Source organism: Tachyglossus aculeatus, chromosome 9 (genome assembly GCF_015852505.1).
Source record: "Tachyglossus aculeatus isolate mTacAcu1 chromosome 9, mTacAcu1.pri, whole genome shotgun sequence".
Taxonomy (NCBI): Eukaryota; Metazoa; Chordata; class Mammalia; order Monotremata; family Tachyglossidae; genus Tachyglossus; species Tachyglossus aculeatus.
In genome coordinates this window covers 24,972,361-24,993,328 of record NC_052074.1, presented here as the reverse complement: position 1 = coordinate 24,993,328, position 20,968 = coordinate 24,972,361, and the positions used below count along the sequence as shown (strand labels likewise).

Sequence of the window (20,968 nt, the reverse complement as noted above, 5' to 3'; positions counted from 1 at the left end):
TCTGTGCCAGGCCCTGTACTAAGCGCTGCTTCTGATCCTAGGGGAGTTTTCTCATTTTTGAGGACTTCTAGCTGTAATAAACTTAATAGAAATCCTATTTGGAGAAGAAAATCACCAAGGTTGAAACCGTCTCTTAGGAAACACTACAGAAACCAACTTTTCCATATTAATAGCTTTTACACTTAGAAGAGGGACAACATCGCACATTCCAGTTCGCTTTCAAAGAACCAGTTGTCTTCACCTACGCACCTCAATATATAACATTACATAGAACCATTACTTGGGTATGTGTGTGAGTTTTTTCAGCCACTTACTATGAAGTCTTAAAAAGGGAGCTGCTATACTACCACCTTGCGACTTTATATTTTACCAAAGACCACCAAAATATTGGTTTTACTTACCTTTGAGCTGGGGATAAAGAAGGCCAAAACTGGAAGATTCAAAGCGTTTTGGAAATTCTTCTGTACAGAGCAAGGACTTTCTCAAATGGGTCCCTGCCCCCATCAAAAACAGTGTTCATGATGGGTGGCTATCTAAAAAGTACTGTCCTACGTGAGATACAAAAGTGTGATCATTCTCAAAGTAGCTTGCAAAGAAAACAAAGCACCCATGTGAGGCACCCCAAATGGTTCAAATTAAGCTCATTTCTAAAAGCACTCAAGAATGTAGTGTTGGAGGCTCCCCTGAGTTGCTGGATTGGAGGAGAAAGTGAGATATAGAAGTGGGGGGTAGATGATTAGACACTGATCCAAAATACAATGGCTGCCCATTTTATTTACGCTCAAGAAGCTGCAATTCTTTCCCAGGAAAAGTGGCCATTTGATAAGTAAAGATTTTAAAAACGTACTGTTGATATACTTATGCACACAAATACAGTAATGCGGTTTTAGGGTTCTTGTTCTAGTCACGTAATCAATCTAAGTAGGACAAGGGATCAGGAAGAAAAACAAAACAACTAGGCTGTGATCAGTAAAATCGATTTCCCTAAAAAGAAAATAAGAAACAGCATTAATAAAGCAGATTCCAGTTTACGGTGCTCTCATTTAAGGTGGAGAGGAAGTATTGTGTCCACTGTAAAAGATCAGTGCATCAGCAAACACCTGCATCTTCAAATATAAATGAACTGAATTGTAGCAGAGAAACTGTATAATAAAATAATCTTACATTCAAATAATACATTCTTTTTTCTTGTCAGTAAAAATATTCCATTATTACAAGACAATGTATATTACAGCCTTGTTTTGTAAAGAGACTTCAGGAAAATAGCTCTAGTATCTAAAATTCCACACTTTTCCATAGCTGCAGAATTAGTTTAAAAATACTACACTGCAAAACATCTGAATATCTTAAGTGCAAAGGCAGTTTCAGTCTGAAAGATAATCTTGATCTTATAAAGCAACCGCTATTCTGCTATGTTTGTGGTATTTTTAAATCTGATTATCTACAATAAAATATAAGTCTTTTATACATATATATTTGGGCTGCTTTAACAGCAATATTAATTCATAACACAAATAAACTTCATTTTGTTCAACATAAGACAAACTCTAAGTTACAGTGCTGCTTCTTGCATGATATGTGGACTAGCCTAATACATATACCTGTGCTTTGCCACAATTTGATAAAATTTTAAAACAACTTTAGCAAAGACTAGAACTAGTTTAAGTAATAAAATAAAGGGACAAAATGCATTATATAAATGACTGGGCCTTACATGTAGGAATATATAAGAATACATTATACATACTTTCAGCTATCTCTTTGAAAGATTTAAGTAGATCACTAATACCCCCTTCCCCCTCCCCGCATCTAACCAATTCATCCCAATTTGCTCCTTGTTTTTAAATGCATTAAAATGTTCTTTATAGCCAGCAGCAACAGAAGGCAATGGACTTCAAGGAATGGGGGGAATGGGTGGGGGGAGTGGAAGAGGAGACTCTCCACAGAGATGAAAGTGCAACATGGTTTGAAAAGTGCTTCTTAATGTGTGATTTTTTTTTACTAAACGCGTTTAGTAAATGCATAATTCTTTGATAAATTCTCAACAGATACTCAATTTGCTCTTAATCAGCTGTTCCAATGCAATACTGAAGAAAAGTACATTCTTTTCCTCTATCTTAAATAGTGTTTCTCTGAATAGTCAGACATTCAACTATTTCACAAAAGTTACTTAAAAATCTGCTACTGTAATTTTCTTGTTTACTGCTAAGGTAAGAAAGGTATAAAATTTCCCCCCAACTCAGCTACAGTTGAAGGGAATACGATCATCATCTTACCCGAAGTTTGGAAAGCAATGGGAATTAAGGACATGCTGCATAATTAAATGGTTAAATGGAAAACTGTTTATATAGCATAACTACAAATAACCAACTACGCTGAGTGAACATTAGGTAGTCATTAATAGGGCTTACCGTTAACAACACTGAGGAAGCTTCTGAATAAGCTTTGAAATTGCTTTTAAATGTATGGTTCCCAAGGTTCATACCCCTTTCCTACCAGGTTATCCTGAAAGTGCTATAATGACATATGAGGTCAAAGGCATATCACAAACAATGTACATTACAAGTAAATAAAGTAAGCAGTTGGTTTCCCACGCACAACAAAGCAAGAGCCTTTAGTGTGTTTTATTTCTCATATTTCCAGAATACTAGGCTTCGTTCAGTTGATGGCGAGTTGCTTTTTTTTTTTTTTTTTAGTTCAACAATCATCATCCACGAGCTTTGACCCGTTGATGCCACGATACGTTACTCTGCTTGGCCGAACTAAGACTCCGTGGTTTGGCTTACAGGTGAAATAGCGCTTGTCGGCTACCGATCCATCATTTTTGCCTTTGGCATTTCTGAGTTCAAGTCCAAGCCATATCCCCGGGGCAAAGTCAGCGGGGCCAACGTACCTAATAATGCCCATCTCGTTGGAGCTGGTCAGGAGGACCTGGGAACCTTCCTGAAGCTTCACATTTCCTTCAGGGCCACCAGTAGTAGTACTGCTCCAACTCCGACGTAATAAACCACTTTTGGAGCTATTCAAGTGAGGGGGAAAAAACAGTTAAGTTGTTCAGTACGAACTAATCAGAAAAACTGCACTATCACAAGACACGACAAACGTCAACAGTGCATGAATAAGAGAAGGACGATTTTAAGATTTCCAATCAGCATGAGACTGTTTAATATTGAAAAGCCCTTCTTTTGGGGTTCATCTACCTTACTTTAGATTCAAGGCTTTCATTTGCAACAGCGGATGGTATCACTTACAACTCCAAGCCAAATAAAAATGAATAGAAACACAGAATAACTGAACTGGAAAGGGCCTCCAGAAATCATCGGGTCCAGTCCTCTGCCTTCCAAGAAGTTTTAATGACAAAAATATTTGGGGCAGAGATCTACACTGGCTTACCCATTACCAAGACCAATAAGCCCAAACTAAAATTGTGTACCTTGGCTGTGTTAAAACATTGGTTTGTTGAACTTCATAACTCTTTTTATGGTCACATAGCAACCTTACATAGGCATGAGAGCAGCACAGATTTTAAAAAAAAAACCACACCTACATAGCATTTATGTAAAGGCATAAAAAGCATACTTGAGTAGGATAACAAATCAATTATCTAGACCAAGTTGACAGGGAGGAGGCATAATGGACATGAGAAACAGTATGGCCTAGTACAAAAAGTATAGGCCTAGGAGTAGGTGGACCTGGGTTCTAATCCTGCTTTGCCATTTGTCTGCTGTGTGACCCTGGGCAAGTCACAACTTTTCTCTACCCAGTTACCTCATCTGTAAAATGGGGATTAAGAATGTGAGCCCCACATGGGACATGGATTTTGTCCAATGTGACTAGCTTTATTCTACCCAAGCACTTAATACAGTGCCTGGCACATAATAAGTGCTTAACAAATACCATTTTTAAAAAATTCTAGTAAGGCTGAAAACTTTTAGTTTTATAGTATGTGACTTAAGAACATTAGGGAAACAAATGAGCAAAAAAAAAAAATCCTTTATAAATGGTATCTGTCAGACCTCATGTACCTAAATAAATCAGAAACAACCAATTCTCCCAAATCAAATAAATCCTCACCTGTCTATATGTTTTGTCTTGTTATCCGTCTCCCCGTTCTAGACTGTGAGCCCATTGTTGGGTAGGGACCGTCTCTATATGTTGCCGACACGTACTTCCCAAGCGCTTAGTACAGTGCTCTGCACACAGTAGGCGCTTAATAAATACAATTGAATGAATGAATGAATATGAATGTTAGAAAATCCACTGACTAGGATGAATGTTTTTCAAAAAGCAGTTATACTAGTTAAAAATCCTAAGTGGCCTTCTCAGTGCTCAAACAAAAATGCAGCCTAGCTGTTTTCCCTGGCATTGAAACAAGGAAGTTGAATGCTCTTTAAAATTTGAATGGGTCAGGCTGATGAATTCTACAAAATTACAAAGAATTTGGGCAGGACGAAAAAGGATCAGTGGCTCACCAAAGCCCACACCACTATGATCAATAGGCATGAACTGAAAAGAGGTAGCCTCAAAACAAAAATAGGGAACTTTTTCAATCGGTGAAATCATTCTGATTACCACAGGAATGTGGACAGACAGAAGCCACAGGAGTTAAGAAGCACTTGGATAAACCTTGGACAAAGGTCAAAAATGTGTTTTAAAAGGGAAAAGAAAAAAAAAGGCTGCTCCATAGATTTTAAGTACATCTCTGATTCTGAGATGGATGTCAAAGTGGATATTCAAACCATTCCTCCGTTAGGATACAGTTAGGTACAGTTAGGATACCTGTTTGGATGGACCACTGATCTGGCACGTGAGGGAGTATTCCCCTCTTAATATTATTATTATTATTAAGTCCATCAAGTTGTTTCCGGTTCACAGTGACTCCATGCACGTACTTTACCTTATATAAAAGTATACTTATATGAAGCATACTTTACCTCTCCATATAGCTAGCCCAAAAAGTGCTAGCGGATACATCCAGCAAATAAGCAACAAAAATCATAATATTCTCCCTTCAAGTCCCCCAGAACTTGGCACCATGGGAGTGATGCCATTAGCTTCACCTCTAAAATGTTTTGGGCAGGACGTTTACCCCTTGGAGCAGGACAGCTGGTGGAGGAGAAGCCGAGACGGCAACTCCAACCCCTGCTCCTTGCTGGTGGGACCGGACTCCTGGCTGGCCCCAGGACCTGTGTTATCCTACTCACCCTCACCAGTCATGCAGAAGAGAAGCTGCCCCACTCCCACATAATAATAATGCTGGTATTTGTTAAGCGCTTACTATGTGCCAAGCACTGTTCTAAGTGCTGAACAGTCCACATGTGGAACACAGGTAGCCTGAGGCCGTCTCAACTCTGAGAGCACTGGGAAGGCTTCCACAGGTACTGCAGTTGTGACTGCTGGTTTTATCGGGGAAGATTCTGAATCCCTGCTGCTCCTGTCAACCTTATCTCTCTTATTTAGAGAAGCAGCGTGGCTCAGTGGAAAGAGCATGGGCTTTGGAGTCAGAGGTCATGGGTTCAAATCCCAGCTCCGCCAATTCATCAATCATCAATCAATCGTATTTATTGAGCGCTTACTGTGTGCAGAGCACTGTACTAAGCGCTTGGGAAGTACAAGTTGGCAACACATAGAGACAGTCCCTACCCAACAGTGGGCTCACAGTCTAAAAGGGGGAGACAGAGAACAAAACCAAGCATATTAACAAAATAAAATAAACAGAATAGATATGTACAAGTAAAATAAATAAATAAAGAGTAATAAATATGTACAAACATATATACAGGTGCTGTGGGGAAGGGAAGGAGGTAAGATTGGGTGGGGGGGCATGTGACTTTGGGCAAGTCAACTTCACTTCTCTGGGCCTCAGTTCCCTCATCTGGAAAATGGGGATGAAGACTGTGAGCCCCCCGTGGGACAACCTGATCACCTTGTAGCCTCCCCAGCGCTTAGAAAAGTGCTTTGCACATAGTAAGCACTTAATAAATGCCATTATTATTATTATTATTATTATTATTATTATATTTTTGCTTCATCTTATGTCTTTACCAACTCCCCGGCCACCCACTTATTCTTAGCTTGTGAACTCCTTGGAAAAAAGGACCATGTTTAAATCTCATCCATGCACCTTTTCTTAGCGCTTACTACTACTGGCCTATGGGGCTGATAAGAGGCTCCTCCTGCCCCCAGTCCCGGTGCCAAGAGGACTGGCCAATCAGAGCCCAGCACCCCTATAAGCCCTTCTACTGCTGTGAGGACTGGGGGTGCCAAGGATGGAAAAGCCAAGTGGGAACCTCTGGGAAATGTGAGCCACCATGGTTCCAGCTCTGCCCGCCCACTCTCAGCACTGCTGCTATGTAACGATGGCAGAAGCGGGCAGGGACGGGCCACGGCTCTAATGGTTCATCTCCCCCGACACACAGGCTGGGGGCTAGGGCAGCCTCTGACCTAGGCCTGCAGCCTTATGAGGATGAGATGCACAGCACTGGCAGCGCCAGAGAAAGAGGGTGAGACCACGACACTCCATCAGAGTGAGTTATGGAACACTCTACTACAAGGGAGAGAACAACAGAAGTAAGAGCTACCATCTCCAGTGGCCGCTTACCAACCCCTCCTTTCCTATTTTCTCTCCCTTTTCTTCTCTATCTTCCCCTCACCCCTTCCCTTCCCTTTGTCTTCTCCCCCTTCCACCACTATTTCTCCTCCTCTTTTCTTCCCTCACCTCTGAAAGCCCCATTCCTTAGGTACTACCCATCAAAATCCTTTCAATACTCTATGCATATTCACCCGCACGCTCAAAATGATTAACTGCCATCTCCGTATTTCAGATTGTGCACTATTCTAAAAGTGGCAACGCTCACCTGGCAAAAGTGTTTCTTCTATTTATTTCCTTTTGGGAAGATGCAGAGGTTGTACTGAAACTTCGCCTAAAACCTAAATGTGAAAATGACTGTTATCAGAATACAAGTTTTTACTTCTTGATTAATTTCATCTTCTTGGCAGTACTTCTCTACTGTTTTGTGGTGCCAGACACTCTGTCTTCAGTTGCCAAAGAAATAAAGAGGAAAAGTATATTCTAAACATAAAACTAGTCGGTAATTTTCCAGAGAATCAACTTAATAAAACTTCAAATAGTTCAGTGTCTTTCAAATTAAACTACTAGTAATACAAACTCAGCTTTTTCTTAAGGTGTATAAGTAACTGTAATTTCATTAAAATTCTTATTGGACCAGAGTCTTATTAACTTTGTGCACAAAATCACTTTCTAAATTATATCTGATGTATTTCACTGCTTTTGAATGAAATATATTTTGTTTAAACAAGAGCATATTATGAAAAGAATGTGTACCACTAAAGAAACTAGTTTTCAGATGAATAAAGCCAATTAAGTTTCTCTGTGGTCATAAAGAAGTGAGATGAAGAAGGAAATTACAAATCTTACAGCTCATGAGTTTCCTCCTCCAAGTACAAACTAAATAGTACATAAGTTCTCCCAAAGTAAGAAAACCAGATCTGCAGCACAATTCTTTGTCCTTAGAAAATGAGAACAGGGTGCCATAATATACCATATGCACAAGGAGAGAACACAAGCATCTTACCAGGAAAAGAATGATTCCTCTTACTTGATGCCACCCCTGCAAGAACATCTAAGGAATCTGTTAGTCTACAGATAAAACAAAAAACAAAAAGTCTTTACTATTTCTTTGTATTTAATGTGACTTGCCCTCAAATATTATAAAGAAGACACATTACTGAGGTATTCACAACCAACCAAATTGGGAAAAATTATTTTGTTGTTGTTAGTCACAGGGTCATTCTAAAGCTGTCCCCAAACCCAGAATTATCTCCTTTGGTCTCAAACACTTCAGGACAGGCGGTGTCTAAAATTTGAAGATCTTACGCATGACCTGATTTTAGACTGTGAGGTTCCTAAGGGCAGGGAACATAGGGGAACAGATCAGGGAGAGCCCTGGCAAGGAAAACAAAGAAGGAGAGCCAACAGGCAGACTGAATTAAGAAGGATGAAAAAGGAAAGAAAGACGGGATCACAGAGTGGAACTAACTCTCTCAAAGACACGATGTGAGTCTCACACTCGAAAGAAGCAGGGCTAATCAGCTTGTAGTTGGCCCACGACTCTGAATTTGAGTTGGACGAAGCCATCCTAAATGCTATTTAAAAGGGAAGCTGCCTGCAATCTTGAGGACAGGAACAACCCAAAGAGAGCCCCAGAGGAGAAGCCTACAAATGGCAGTTTTAAGTAATTCTTGACTGCTGCTACTCTCATAAGAAAAAGGAATGAAAAATACTTTAAAAAAAAAAAAAGACGAGAGACAGAAGGATAAAAGAATCGAGAAGTGTTTAGCTGCCAAGAATATTTCTCCTTGCCACAACTCCTTTGTTCGTGCCTGCTTCCAGGTAAGATACTTGGCTCTTGCCCTCTGCCATCCAAGACCAATGGTCCTGTAGGAGATGTGGGTTGCCAGTATTTCGTGAGACGTTGGAAGTGTGCGTGGCCACACACGCAAGGGACCAACTTCATACTCGGGAGCAGTTGACAGAGCTCTATAAGGAGGCCAGAGTATCACTGACATTGAAGACTGCATTATCCGGATGACCACCCTTCGATAAGACACAGCAGAGCTGCTAGCTGTTATTTCTGAGAATTCAAGGACGACAAGAAAATACTCTCAGCACTGGAAAAGAGAATATTCTGTCACTTTGTAAAGGGAAACCCTGGCAATTAAAAACATAGGGTAAATATCAGTGCCTGGGAAGATACCAGAATAAGCTCATGAAACTTCCTGTGTGTTTGATATAACTTCTCATTATCTCATCCCATTTCAGAAAGGTCTGAAGACACATGGCTGTCCCATATTGAAACATACAAACAGAAGTGGCTTTGCCACTTGCCTGCTGTGTGCCCCTGGGCAAGTCACTTCACTTCTCTGAAGCTCAGTTTTATCTGTAACATGGGGATTCAATACCTGTTCCCCCTCCAACTTAGCCTGTGAGCCCCATATGGGATAGAGATGGTCTCTGACCTGATTGATTTGTATCCACCCCAGTGCTTTGAAAAGTATTTTGACACACAGTAGGTGCTTCACAGATACCATAATTTTCATTATTATTATTATCAGTCAATCGCTAACCATCTAAATGGGCATAAGATGTTAGAAAGTATCAAACAAGATGCTGTGGAGAGCAAATCATTCCAGTTAAATTCAGATCTCCTCCTTTGATAGTATGGCAGACAATATACTCTATCTAGACTCTAGTAACACTTTTGACTTCATCCCACATGAGGAAAGCATGGTCTTTACCAAAGATGCACAACTGGTTCTGTGGTTTCACCCAAGGGTCAGCCTTCAGAACACTGAATGACAGCAAGGTTGAGAGCTTCAGGAACAGAGGATAGTAACAGGCAGAGTGGCCCATTTAAAAGCAGACTCACATTTTTTAAATAGTATAGTTTCCGAATGTGTCACCTTATTCGTGACTGAATAGAAGAAAAATGCCAAGCGTGAAGAAATAATTTTGGGTGTACCCAAAGAGTTGAAAGAAAAAGTTGGTTTACGGTTTTGAGAAGCAGCATGGCTCAGTGGAAAGAGCATGAGCTTTGGAATCAGAGGTCATGGGTTCAAATCCCAGCTCTGCCAATTTTCAGCTGTGTGACTTTGGGCAAGTCACTTAACTTCTCTGTGTCTCAGTTCCCTCATCTGTAAAATGGGGATTAAGATTGTGAGCCCACTGTGGGACAACCTGATCACTTTATAACCTCCCCAGCGCTTAGAACAGTGCTTTGAACACAGTAAATGCTTAATAAATGCCACTATTATTATTATTATTATTATTATTATTATTTAAGGGTGACAGCTGCAGATGTGAAAACAAAAGGAGGGGAAATGCATTTTTTTTTAAAAAGCATGATTATAAAATCTCAGGGAAGAAAGAGGAGAGAAGAGGAAAGCAATAAAGGAAACGTGAAAAATTCAAAAGAGAAAATAAATTGAGCAAGAAAAGGATAGAGAAATATTTTATATTTGACCAAGAAATAATTGCTCTCTTTGATTTCAATGGCTTTACTGAGGCATGAAGAGTGAAGTTTAAATATATGAAATCCAAAGAAGAAAATTGAAAGGGAACATAATTACAGCCCTTTCAAGAAGCCTGAAGATAAAAAGCAAAAGACAAACAGGGTCATGGAGGAAAATAAGGTCCATAAAGGAGGGCTGGGAATGAGATCAGATAATTCTGATAACTAGAACCTTTGAAAATGTACTTCACTACTGAAATACTTTCCAACTCATTTCCACCGTGATGTGATTAAGTGTTTCTCCTCATCCACTCAGAAGAAACGTTTTCATATTTATGTTTATTTTACATATGTGAATGAGTGCCCTTGTGACTCACTAACATTCAGGTCCATTAAAATCAAGCCTGCACCATTAAAATTATGGCTTTCAAAAATCACTACTAGAAAAAACAAAAAGAAAAAATTTACAGAAATACATGAAAGCTAACAATTTGAGTTTAATGTTCTAGTATTTTTACCAATCTAAGAGACACTGTGAACCAGAAGAGCCTCGTGAATAGTTGGAAGATGAGCTTCCATGAATATACTGACATTATCCGTGCAATTTTGCACTTAGAGATTATTATCCCATTTCACATTAGGAGGATGAAGACAACTTCTCTCAGCACATAAGACAAGTCATTTCCCATAATAGTATCTAAATATAACCTTCATTTGGGCAGAATTTCTGGTCAACTTATTTCAAGTCAAATGTGAGCTGGTACAATTTTCAAAGAGTAACATCTTAAAAAGAATCTCAGAGCTAGTTCATTGCATGTAAAAAAAAAAAAACCTTCTTGATTCACTTCCTCAAAGATCTACTGTCTATATTTTTGATAACTAAAGAAATCACAGGAAAAGGCCATTTTTGTTCTATTAGGTTTGCAAGAGAATGAATGGAGAGGCTGTTGGCAGGAAAATTTAGTGTATTTAGAATGTGTCTAAAGCAATCGTGGTACATTTTTACGTTTATTTGCATGAGATTAATTTTACTGCTCTGCCCGTTCTCAGCTGCAACCTCATACCTAACAGATGATATATGCCCACAAAGTTTACAAATGGAGAAAACAGGTTTTTTTATTGCAAAAGCTAATTTAGTTTTCATTAAGTCCTTTGAAATAAGAAACAGCACTTTAACCTCCTCCAAGAATGTTTTATCCAATGCCTATTTCCAATGTAAAATTTAATAGCTCTAAATGGAAGGGGAAAGGGATTATGAGAAATTATTCCTGTACTGGAGATGTAAATTCAGCCTTCTTACCTCTTTACCCTGGATGGAGGAGCAAATATTCCATATCTTGGAGAACAACTGAAGTACTGAACTCCTCCAACGGAGCCATCATTCTTGCCATAAGGTTTTTCCAGCTCAATGCCACACCAAAATCCTACCAACACAAATAACATTTTCTTTAAAGAAAAAACCAAACAAAAAAAACCACACTTGTACCCTGCCATTGGCAGAATACAGTTAGTTCTGCACCAGACATTTTTATCAGTGACCTGAATGATGGAAATAAAGACCATGACCATTGTGTTTGTACATAAATCTACAATGGGCAACAGTGTGAGAAGCCAAGGCTGGGGAGATTGGTATTCAAATGCAAAATGATTCTGGTAAACTGGAGAAGGGATCAGAAACAAACAGAATGAAATTGAACACAGTCAAGTAAGGAGAAAAAGTCAACTGCACAGATTTAAGATGAGCTAAGGACTAGCTATATGCAACTGAAGAAGAGAAAGAATACGAGGTTATAATGGTCAAAATGCTGTCCATGAGATATCATTGTAAATGCTGCAATTTAGAAGACACGTTACAGGGGTGAACAAAGACAAAACTGTGGGGTGATTCTCCCATTACCCAAATCCAGCATCCAGTTCTAGGCTCTACAATTAAAAGGGAAATCTGGAGAACATGGGGAGACTTCAGATGAGAGCCGCAAAAATATTTACATGGTTGTAAAAATAAGTCCTATAAAGACCTAGACTTATTGAGCCTAGAGAGGATTCTTTTCCAGAGAACAACTATTTCCTAAAAAAATCTTTCTGATGAGGACAGTACAAAAGGAAACATGAAGAATTTACAGCGATAGTAGGAAGAATTTTCTGACAGGTGTTGTTCACAACAAAATACTTTTTGAGAGAGATTGAAGAACTTCTTTGGAGATATTTGGAGAAAGAAAAATAAAGTCAGATTCATCTATGTGGGCAGGACTAAGAATGATCTTGCTAGACAGTGGGAAGATAAACATCTTAATGTCCCTTCCAATGCTATGACTTAAGATAAGCAAAATGTTTCTAGAATCTTCATCGATTCATGGAAAGAAAATCTTGCCCATGATTTCTTTTGAAATGCATAAACTGTTGTACGTCAACTATTGCAGACTATTTGCCAAAGCAAAACATTAATATTATGGTAAGGAAACCAAGACAATCAGAGTTTTGTCTGCTCTGCCACGGAGGTCTTGAAAATGTTCAGGCTGGACTTGGTTTTCTGAATCACCATCCCATCACAGGATTCTGAAACACTTCTAATCCCCGCTTCCAGGCAGGGCTATTCCTAAACTGTGCAAAACTGACGACTGCAAATACTAGGGGGTTCAACCATTTTGAGAAAATGTCCAAATACAATCCCTAGGTTTCCTGAAGAGTGAAATTAAGGAAGCATCTTTGAAGTCCTGTGACATTGGTTACTTTAAGTTCAAATTTGATCTCGACTGCCATGTGGTTGAATAGGGAGAAAAACAAACTAAAATAAAAATAACTGGCATTCGTTAAGTGCTTACTATGTGGCAAGCACTATACTAAGTACCAGGATAACAGGATAATCAGGCCCCACATAGGGCTCACAGTCTAAGTAAGAGGGAATAAAGGGATTGAATCCTCATTTTTCAGATGAGGGACCTGAGATCAATCAATCAATCGCATTTATTGAGCGCTTACTATGTGCAGAGCACTGTACTAAGCGCTTAATAATAAGCGCTTATAATAATGTAATAATAATAATAATAATAATTAATAATAATAATATTATAATAATAATAAGCGCTTAATAAGCGCTGAGATAATAATAATAATGATGATGGCATTTGTTAAGTGCTTACTATGTACAAAGCATTGTTCTAAGCGCTGGGGAGGTTACAAGGTGATCAGGTTGTCCCAGTTTCAATCCCCATTTTACAGATGAGGGAACTGAGGCACAGAGAAGTTAAGTGACTTGCCCAAAGTCACACAGCTGACAGTTGGCAGAGTCAGGATTTGAACACATGACCTCTGACTCCAAAGCCTGTGCTCTTTCCACTGAGCCATGCTAGGTACAGAGACGTTAAGTGACTTGCCCAAGGTCAGACACAGCAGGTAAATTGCAGCTCTGGGATTAGATCCCAGGTCCTCTGAATCCCAGGGCCATGTTCTTTCCGCTACATTTTGATGCTTCCCATACTAGGCCACACTGCTTCAAACTACACAATCATTAATAATATACTGTTTTCTTGTAATCTGGGGAATATAAATAACTAAGTAGGGGACGAGATGAATAAGAATAGTTTGTTACACTTCAATATTTCTGAATACTTTCTTTTTGCAAGAGTACGATGCCACCCTGTGACAAAATAGCATAATGCCATTTTTTTAAAATCCACAAAGAGCTTCTAACAGGATGCTTTACTTTAGTTTCTCAAAAACAGAAGTTTTGAGACACCTTGGTGAATAGAAATGTGTAAATCAATCAATCGTATTTATTGAGCGCTTACTGTGTGCAGAGCACTGTACTAAGCGCTTGGGAAGTACAAGTTGGCAACATGTAGAGGCAGTCCCTACCCAACAGTGGGCTTACAGTCTAAAAATCAAACTATTTTATCAAACATTTAACATCATAATCCGCATCATAATCCTAACCCTCTCTTCTAAAAATGAGTTTACATTAGAAGAGAGGGTTAGGGTTATGATGTGATTTTTCTACATCATGGGATTCACTTTTAATTGTGAGCTCTCTCTCTGTCTCTCTCTGCTCCTAATGGATATGAGGGGAAGAAGAAAGGTGAAAGATAAAAAACAAACCACTTATTCTTCCTCTAAACAGATAACTGCAACAGCAGACAGAGAGAAATCTCCAATGGCCACCCGTTTCCCTTCATTTCAAGCATAAACTCCTCACACCCATGTTTTTTGGGTTTTTTTAAGGTATCTGTTAAATGCTTACTATATATCAAGCACTGTACCAAGCACTGGGGTAGATAAAAGTTTATCATGTTGGACAGAAAATAGTAATTGTACTTTCCAAGTGCTTAGTACAGTGCTCTGCACACAGTAAGCTCTCAATAAATATGACTGAATGAATGAATGACAATCCACATCCCACACAGGGCTTACAATCTGAGTCAGACAGAGCAGGACTTAATCCTCATTTTACGGATGAGGTACCCAAATCACAGAGAAGTTAGGTTACTTGCCCAAGGTCACACAGCAGACAAGTCGGGGAGAACCCAAGTCTTCTGACTCCTGAGCCCATGCTGCTTCTTGGGTTTCATGGCTTCCCCTCGCTTCTTGCCTTACAAAATACATATTCATTCCTTATTCATGTTTCCATAATCTTGCTATTTCCATTTGTATCTTTGTTTTCCTTCCTGTTCACTCTATTTGTAAATAATTTGTCTGCCCACCTCCCTCATTAGACTGTAAGGTTTTTGAGAGTAGGAACTGGGTCTTTAATTTTCACTGTATTTTTCCAAGTGCTAAACAAAGGGCTCTGCAAGCGGTATATACCAATAATATTGATTGACTGGCCCACCAAAAGTTCAGCAGTGAGTTATGTTTAAAGTAGCTCCCAGAGAGCCGAAACCCAAGACTCAATGTTTCAGTGATTTAAATTTGGGTATTAAAAAAATTATGTAAAAATATCTGAATATGTGCAGAATGAGCCAGGAAAAGAGTAAAGGACTTCCAAAATTCAAAAAATGCAAAAGACCTTCTGTCCGTGAAAACACAACTTTAAAAATAGGGTATCAACACTGCTTTCATATGGAATTCAAGAATACATACACTCAATCCCAAATTATAGCCACAAATATAAACTGTGAATACACTGACAAACAAATGCTTTTAATTTGGTTTAGGACAGCCTAGCAAAAGACATTTCCTTAAAGCTAGCTTTTCATCCAGAGAGAAGCAGCGTGGCTCAGTGAAAAGAGCCCGGGCTTTGGAGTCAGAGGTCGCGGTTCAAATCCCGGCTCCGCCACTTGTCAGCTGTGTGACTTTGGGCAAGTCACTTAACTTCTCTGTACCTCAGTTACCTCATCTGTAAAATGGGGATTAAGACTGTGAGCCTCACATGGGACAACGTTATCACCTTGTAACTTCCCCAGCGCTTAGAACAGTGCTTTGCACATAGTAAGTGCTTAATAAATGCCATCATTAATTAATTAATCCAGTCCAAACAAATCTGAATAAAGGTAAAATGTTTTACTTTAAAAATGCTTTTCACGAGACTATAATCTGACCAAAGGATAAGGTACCTGGGGCAAAGTTTGTTGTCCCGAAGAATCTAACTGTGCCAATCCTCTGGCCTACCACCAGGACTCGGTCTCCAAGTTGAAGTTCTCCTTCGGCATGTGTACTTCCTACAAATTTACCAGAGATACTTAAACCTGCTTTGTGGAAACAAAATAAAAGGTGTAAATCTCAGAAATATTCAGAGAAAGAACATAAACCAACTGAATCAAATAGTAGACCCACAACAGAATCACTAAAAAAAAATCTGAATAACTATTTTCCAAATATGTTCTGCAGGCATCAGAGTCCAGGTGACAACTGGACCACCCAAAGTTTGGGCAACTCAAGGAATGCGCAAAGAAGGACACAAGGTGGCAGATGAGAAAATGGGTGGGGCCATAGGATAAAGCCATCAACCTCGGCTTTCCCTCATCAATAAATCAATCAACGGCATTTATTGAGCGCTTACTGGGTGCACAGAGCACTGTTCTGAGCGTTTGTACGAGAACAATGCAACAGAGTTGGGAGACACATTCCCTGCCCACATGGAGGGAGAAGTAGCATGGACTTGTGCATAGCATAATCCCAGCTGCGCCATTTGTCTGCTGGATGACCTTGGGCAAGTAAATTCACTTCTCTGGTCCTCAGTTACCTCATCTATAAAATGGGGGTTAAAACTGTGAGCCTTATGTGGGACACAGACTGTGTCCAACCCGATTTGCTTGTATTGGTCCCAGTGCTTAGTAAAGTGCCTGGCACTTAGTAAGCACTTAATATAATTTAAAAAAAGTGAATGGTGAGGCTGTTATCTGGCTCATTACTCCACCGACCAATAATGTCTGAAGGGTCTCTATTCCAAAGGGGATGATTTGACATCAGACCACGATTTTTAATCAATCAATAAATCCATGGTATTTATTTATTTATTTTTAATGGTATTTGTTAAGTGCTATGTGCAAAGCACTGTTCTGAGCGCTGGGGAGGTTACAAGGTAATCAGGTTAATCAGGTTGTCCCACAGGGGGCTCACAGTTTTAATACTCATTTTACAGATGAGGTAACAGGCACAGAGAAGTTAAGTGACTTGCCCAAAGTCACACAGCTGACAGTTGGCGGAGCCGGGATTTGAACCCATGACCGCTGACTCCAAAGCCCATGCTCTTTCCACTGCGCCACACTGCTTCCCTATTGAGCGTTTACTGTGTGCACAGCATTTACTAAGTGCTTGGGAAAGTGCAATGCAACAGAGTTGGTAGACACACTCCCTGCCCAGAAGCAGCCTACAGACTACAGGGGAGATAATACATTAAAATAAATTATAGGTAAGGGAAATAGCAAAGTATAACAATATGTACACAAGTGCTATGAGGCTGAAGTGAGAATCAAAATGCTTAAGGAGTATCCAGCCAAGTCCACAGTCAACACAGAGAAGAAGGCAGATAGAAGAAATAAGGGCTTAGTCAGGGAAGACCTCAATCTAAATTAGATTTCTTTAATTCAAATACATAAGAATGTTCTCTAATAAATATTTACAAATGAAACATACTAGCACTGGCTCTGGGTGAAGTGGAAGAGCTTTTAATTACTGCTTTCTTATTATTACTGGTACCAGCCAAATTCTTGAGAGGAGTCTGTTTGTTCTCCAAGGAGGATGTAGAAGAGGAAGAGCTGACAGATCCAAGGTGAGTAGCTAAAACAGGCAAAGTGAAGGTATTATTACAATACAGTATACCAGAATATCATTAGATTGCAAGCTCCTTGAGGGTAGGCAGGAATTTTGTCTTTCTTCTGTGGCATGGTTCCAGATGCTACGCACTGTTCTGAAAACAGGAGGAGCTCAATAACAGAAAGCCTTTCACAAAGCCTTTCCATTAGATATGTTCCTCTAGTAAGCATTTTTTCTTGAATTTACTTTAGAAAAAAGTCTTTAATCTCATCTATGTTCATAATTGAGACCCACCAAATCAACACAGCCCCAAACAATCATTCATTCCAGCAGGAGTATTCAGCAAGTGTTTACGAGGGGGAGGACCACAGAAGTGCAACACATAATCCCTGCTCTCAAGGAGCTCAGACTCTAATGGGGAAAAACTGTTGAGAAAAATTACAAAGTATATTCGGGAAGTACTTGAACTTTATCAGGGTGAAATACCTGAAAGAATAATTAAGTATAGAAGTGAGAAGCTGAAGAAAACTATACAGAGATATGTGCTGAGGATCAGAATAAGATACTAAATACTAGAAGCCAGGTGCTTTCCAGGACAGGCCTTAATTCCTGAAACTTTACCCTTATAGTTACCCTCAACTACCCCATTTAGTGAGCAAGGGACATTTGGCTTTCCCTTAGATGCTAAGGAATATCAAGTAAAGTTTTGCAAAGTAAAATAAATATCTTATTTACTTGATTTCATATTTTATATTACCTTCTTTCACAGTCGTATTTTTCATTCCTTCATCAGGAGGCAATATAAGCGAAGATTCAAGGACTCCATCCTTTTTGGAGGACACTAATCCTGAATTACAAAAAACAAAACTTCTTTAGAAAAAAAGATTTAGAAATAGTTCTAAATTGTATAAACACAGGAGAAAGCCTGCAAAAAAATATCTTTTTATTAGCTATTTTTAAAATATTATTTATTGGCCACTACAAAAAAAAATAAAACTTATTGAAGCCCTGTACAGGGATTGGATCTACAGAATATACTTTAACTTCTCCCCACTCTACCTCTTCCTAAGTTCAGGTTCATAATAAGAAATACCAGAATCCTGAAAACATGCATTTTGGGACCAATCTGTCCGGAACAAGGGATTCAAATAAGCATTTGAATGCTGGTTGTTCATATGAATAAAGCCTTGAACCGTAGCCCTCCTAAGATATAGCTATCATTTCTTGAATCCTTAAGTAAACAGTTCACCCATAAGAAAAGGTCATTTTTATAGCAACAAGATGAGAATCAAATATTCAAACACACATTATTAAAACATTACAAGAACTATCACTACAGCAAGAAGCAAATTCGTATTTGAAAAGAACACATTTACATAAATTTCTAAAAGGATCTATATTTTCGAAAAAACATTTCTATCTCCATCTCACAGGAAGTGTAATGAGGACAACTTTTGGGACAAACCCCCTATTGCAGTACTCAAGTAGGCCTCATTTCATCTACAACTTGGAACTCCAAGTCGTAACCTCAAAAATGATACGTTAAAAGACTTTCATTTCCAACCCACTAAAAATAAATCAAGGGTAAAGGAGAGAGAGAGAGAAAACTCAGTTCATGAGTACTGAATTCACTGAAGTTTTTGGAATATTTTCAAAATGAAATAATCTTACGAGCATCGATGGATGTAATTCAGAAAATAAGCAATTTTCTTCCTATGTGGCAACAAAAAAACTTTGATATACACCATTCCATTTAAAGCTTGAAGCAATTTATCAAAATATTTAGTATGTACACTTTTATCTTTACATATAACCAGGGAATCGGCATTAATTTATTTTATTCCTTTGGCTAGCAATAGCATATGCTAGCACTTCAGAAAAGCTTTGAGCTTTTAGCTTCCTCCTCCCATTCTACCCAATGAATCCACTAAATTCAATCAGTGGTCATAATTCTTTGGGCCTGTTAGCATCTGCCTCTCTGCCCCTCAAAAATCTCCAGTGGCTACCCACCTCCCCCTGCATCACCCTGTCATTACCTCCAAAATGCTCCATCAGATTCCTCATCTTACATCTGGTGTTCCTAACCGTACCCCACAACTCTGGCCCCTTGCGCAGGCAGTTTGCCTAGCCTCGAACCTCCCCAGTGCCAAAACCACCAGACATTAGCCCACCCCCAACTTCAAAGCCCTCCTAAAAATCCTACTTCCTCCAGGAAATCTTCCCTGAAACCCAACTGCCAAAACTCGGAGGAATCATAATAGTATCAACTTCTGAGGTGGGAGAATTCAGTGCAGCAATGTCGAATCATGGAAAAAAAGTAACTTTATCATAAGGGATCGTTCAGCGTGTGATCCCAACATTAGTTCCCTCAGAGGAATAAGAAAAAAGAAATAATTGTGGGTGCTTCCCAAATCTAAACAGTGACATCTCACTGATTATATCATTGTGTCCTTAAACCCAAAGGGCAGAATATATTTTACTCTATTGCTCACACAATAAAACCAAGTACCATCTGTTAAAATACATGTTTTCACTATGCATTTTAGCTAGACAGTGAGAGGAATCGGGGAACAGTGTTTTGACAAGGCACCTATCTGGATAGAACATGATGCATGACAGAAGAAAAAGTTGTGCGCATGGGTACAACACTGGTCCAAAATTACAATGCAACTACCGCAAGAAAGCAAACCCCATGTTAAGGCCTGCATTAGCTAGGAGGATATGCCATCTTCTCCAGTTAATCAAGGCAGGTTAGGCCACTCCTAAGAACTGAAGAACTCCAAGAAAGGCACACAACATCTTCTGTTTTTCCTCTAAGTCAATACCAGGGGTCATGTAAAGTAGGCTAAGGATATTGATCATGATACTGCCCCACTATATCTTATAGGATCAGTACCAAAAGAAGCATTGTCAGCAACAGAATTCACGGGAAAGTCCCTTGCTTTTCAGCTATCCTATTTTGGGAGGGTGAGGTAAGGGTTTTACCAGGTTGTACCACTACTCCCGCTAGTCTTTCATCATGCAATCACCACAGAAACCATGCTCAGTCGCCACACCACCTCCTCCTCCCCCATTGTTGGGATAACACCACAGCTGCCACCAGTCCCACATCAAACTGTCCTTAATCCATTAATACCATATTAAATTGACATAGTGTTTTCTTCCAAGTGTCTGAAAGCTTTCTGATTAGACTACTGGAATTATTTTACATAATCTCCCGAAGATAAATACTACAGTGGGAGAGCAAGATGGACCCCGTTAAACCCTTGATATTCGCCTCATCCTCAGCCCCACTGCTTTTATGGACAGAGCCTTACACTGCCATTACCGCTTTCTGTAATTTACTTTAATATCTGTCTCTCCTTCTAGGCTATGAGATCCCTGTGGGCAAGGAATTATTGTATTGTACTTTCTCGAGCACTTAGTACATAGCTCTGCCCACTGTAAGCACTTAATAAATGTCAATTGAACTATATATAGAGCAACTTGCCTGTATGATGATGACTTGGCTACCAATGGCAGAGCTCACCCAGAAAATCTGGATGACTAAGTTTTTCCAATTTGCGGAGCCGGGACACACATGTCCACATTAGTCATATTAACTCATCTCCCACCCAATAGTGGGAGGGCAGAGGATCCCATGTGAAACCCTATCTCGTATCCCACCATAGGCCATGTGATCTAGATATGGGTCTCCTCCATCTCCGGAATGGGATTAGTCTGAATAATTTTAGCCCACCTCTACA

At 39.4% G+C, this 20,968-nt stretch overlaps 1 protein-coding gene across 4 annotated transcripts in view; it reads right to left on the bottom strand.

The window, feature by feature from the left end:
- Positions 1–754: 754 nt before the first annotated feature.
- The window catches only part of CLIP4 (CAP-Gly domain containing linker protein family member 4), a 96,994-nt gene continuing 76,780 nt past the window's right edge, over positions 755–20,968 (bottom strand). For 2 of the 4 annotated variants that reach the window (XM_038751154.1, XM_038751155.1), the window contains exons 13-19: positions 17,980–18,069; positions 17,103–17,246; positions 15,581–15,715; positions 11,332–11,455; positions 7,596–7,660; positions 6,858–6,930; positions 755–3,019 (exon numbers count right to left, since the gene is read on the bottom strand). In XM_038751154.1, coding sequence (XP_038607082.1) covers positions 2,698–3,019; positions 6,858–6,930; positions 7,596–7,660; positions 11,332–11,455; positions 15,581–15,715; positions 17,103–17,246; positions 17,980–18,069 — 953 coding nt within the window. In that variant the 3' untranslated portion in view covers positions 755–2,697. The remainder of the gene's footprint in view (positions 3,020–6,857; positions 6,931–7,595; positions 7,661–11,331; positions 11,456–15,580; positions 15,716–17,102; positions 17,247–17,979; positions 18,070–20,968) is intronic. The other 2 variants (XM_038751156.1, XM_038751157.1) reach the window with 2 other exon arrangements.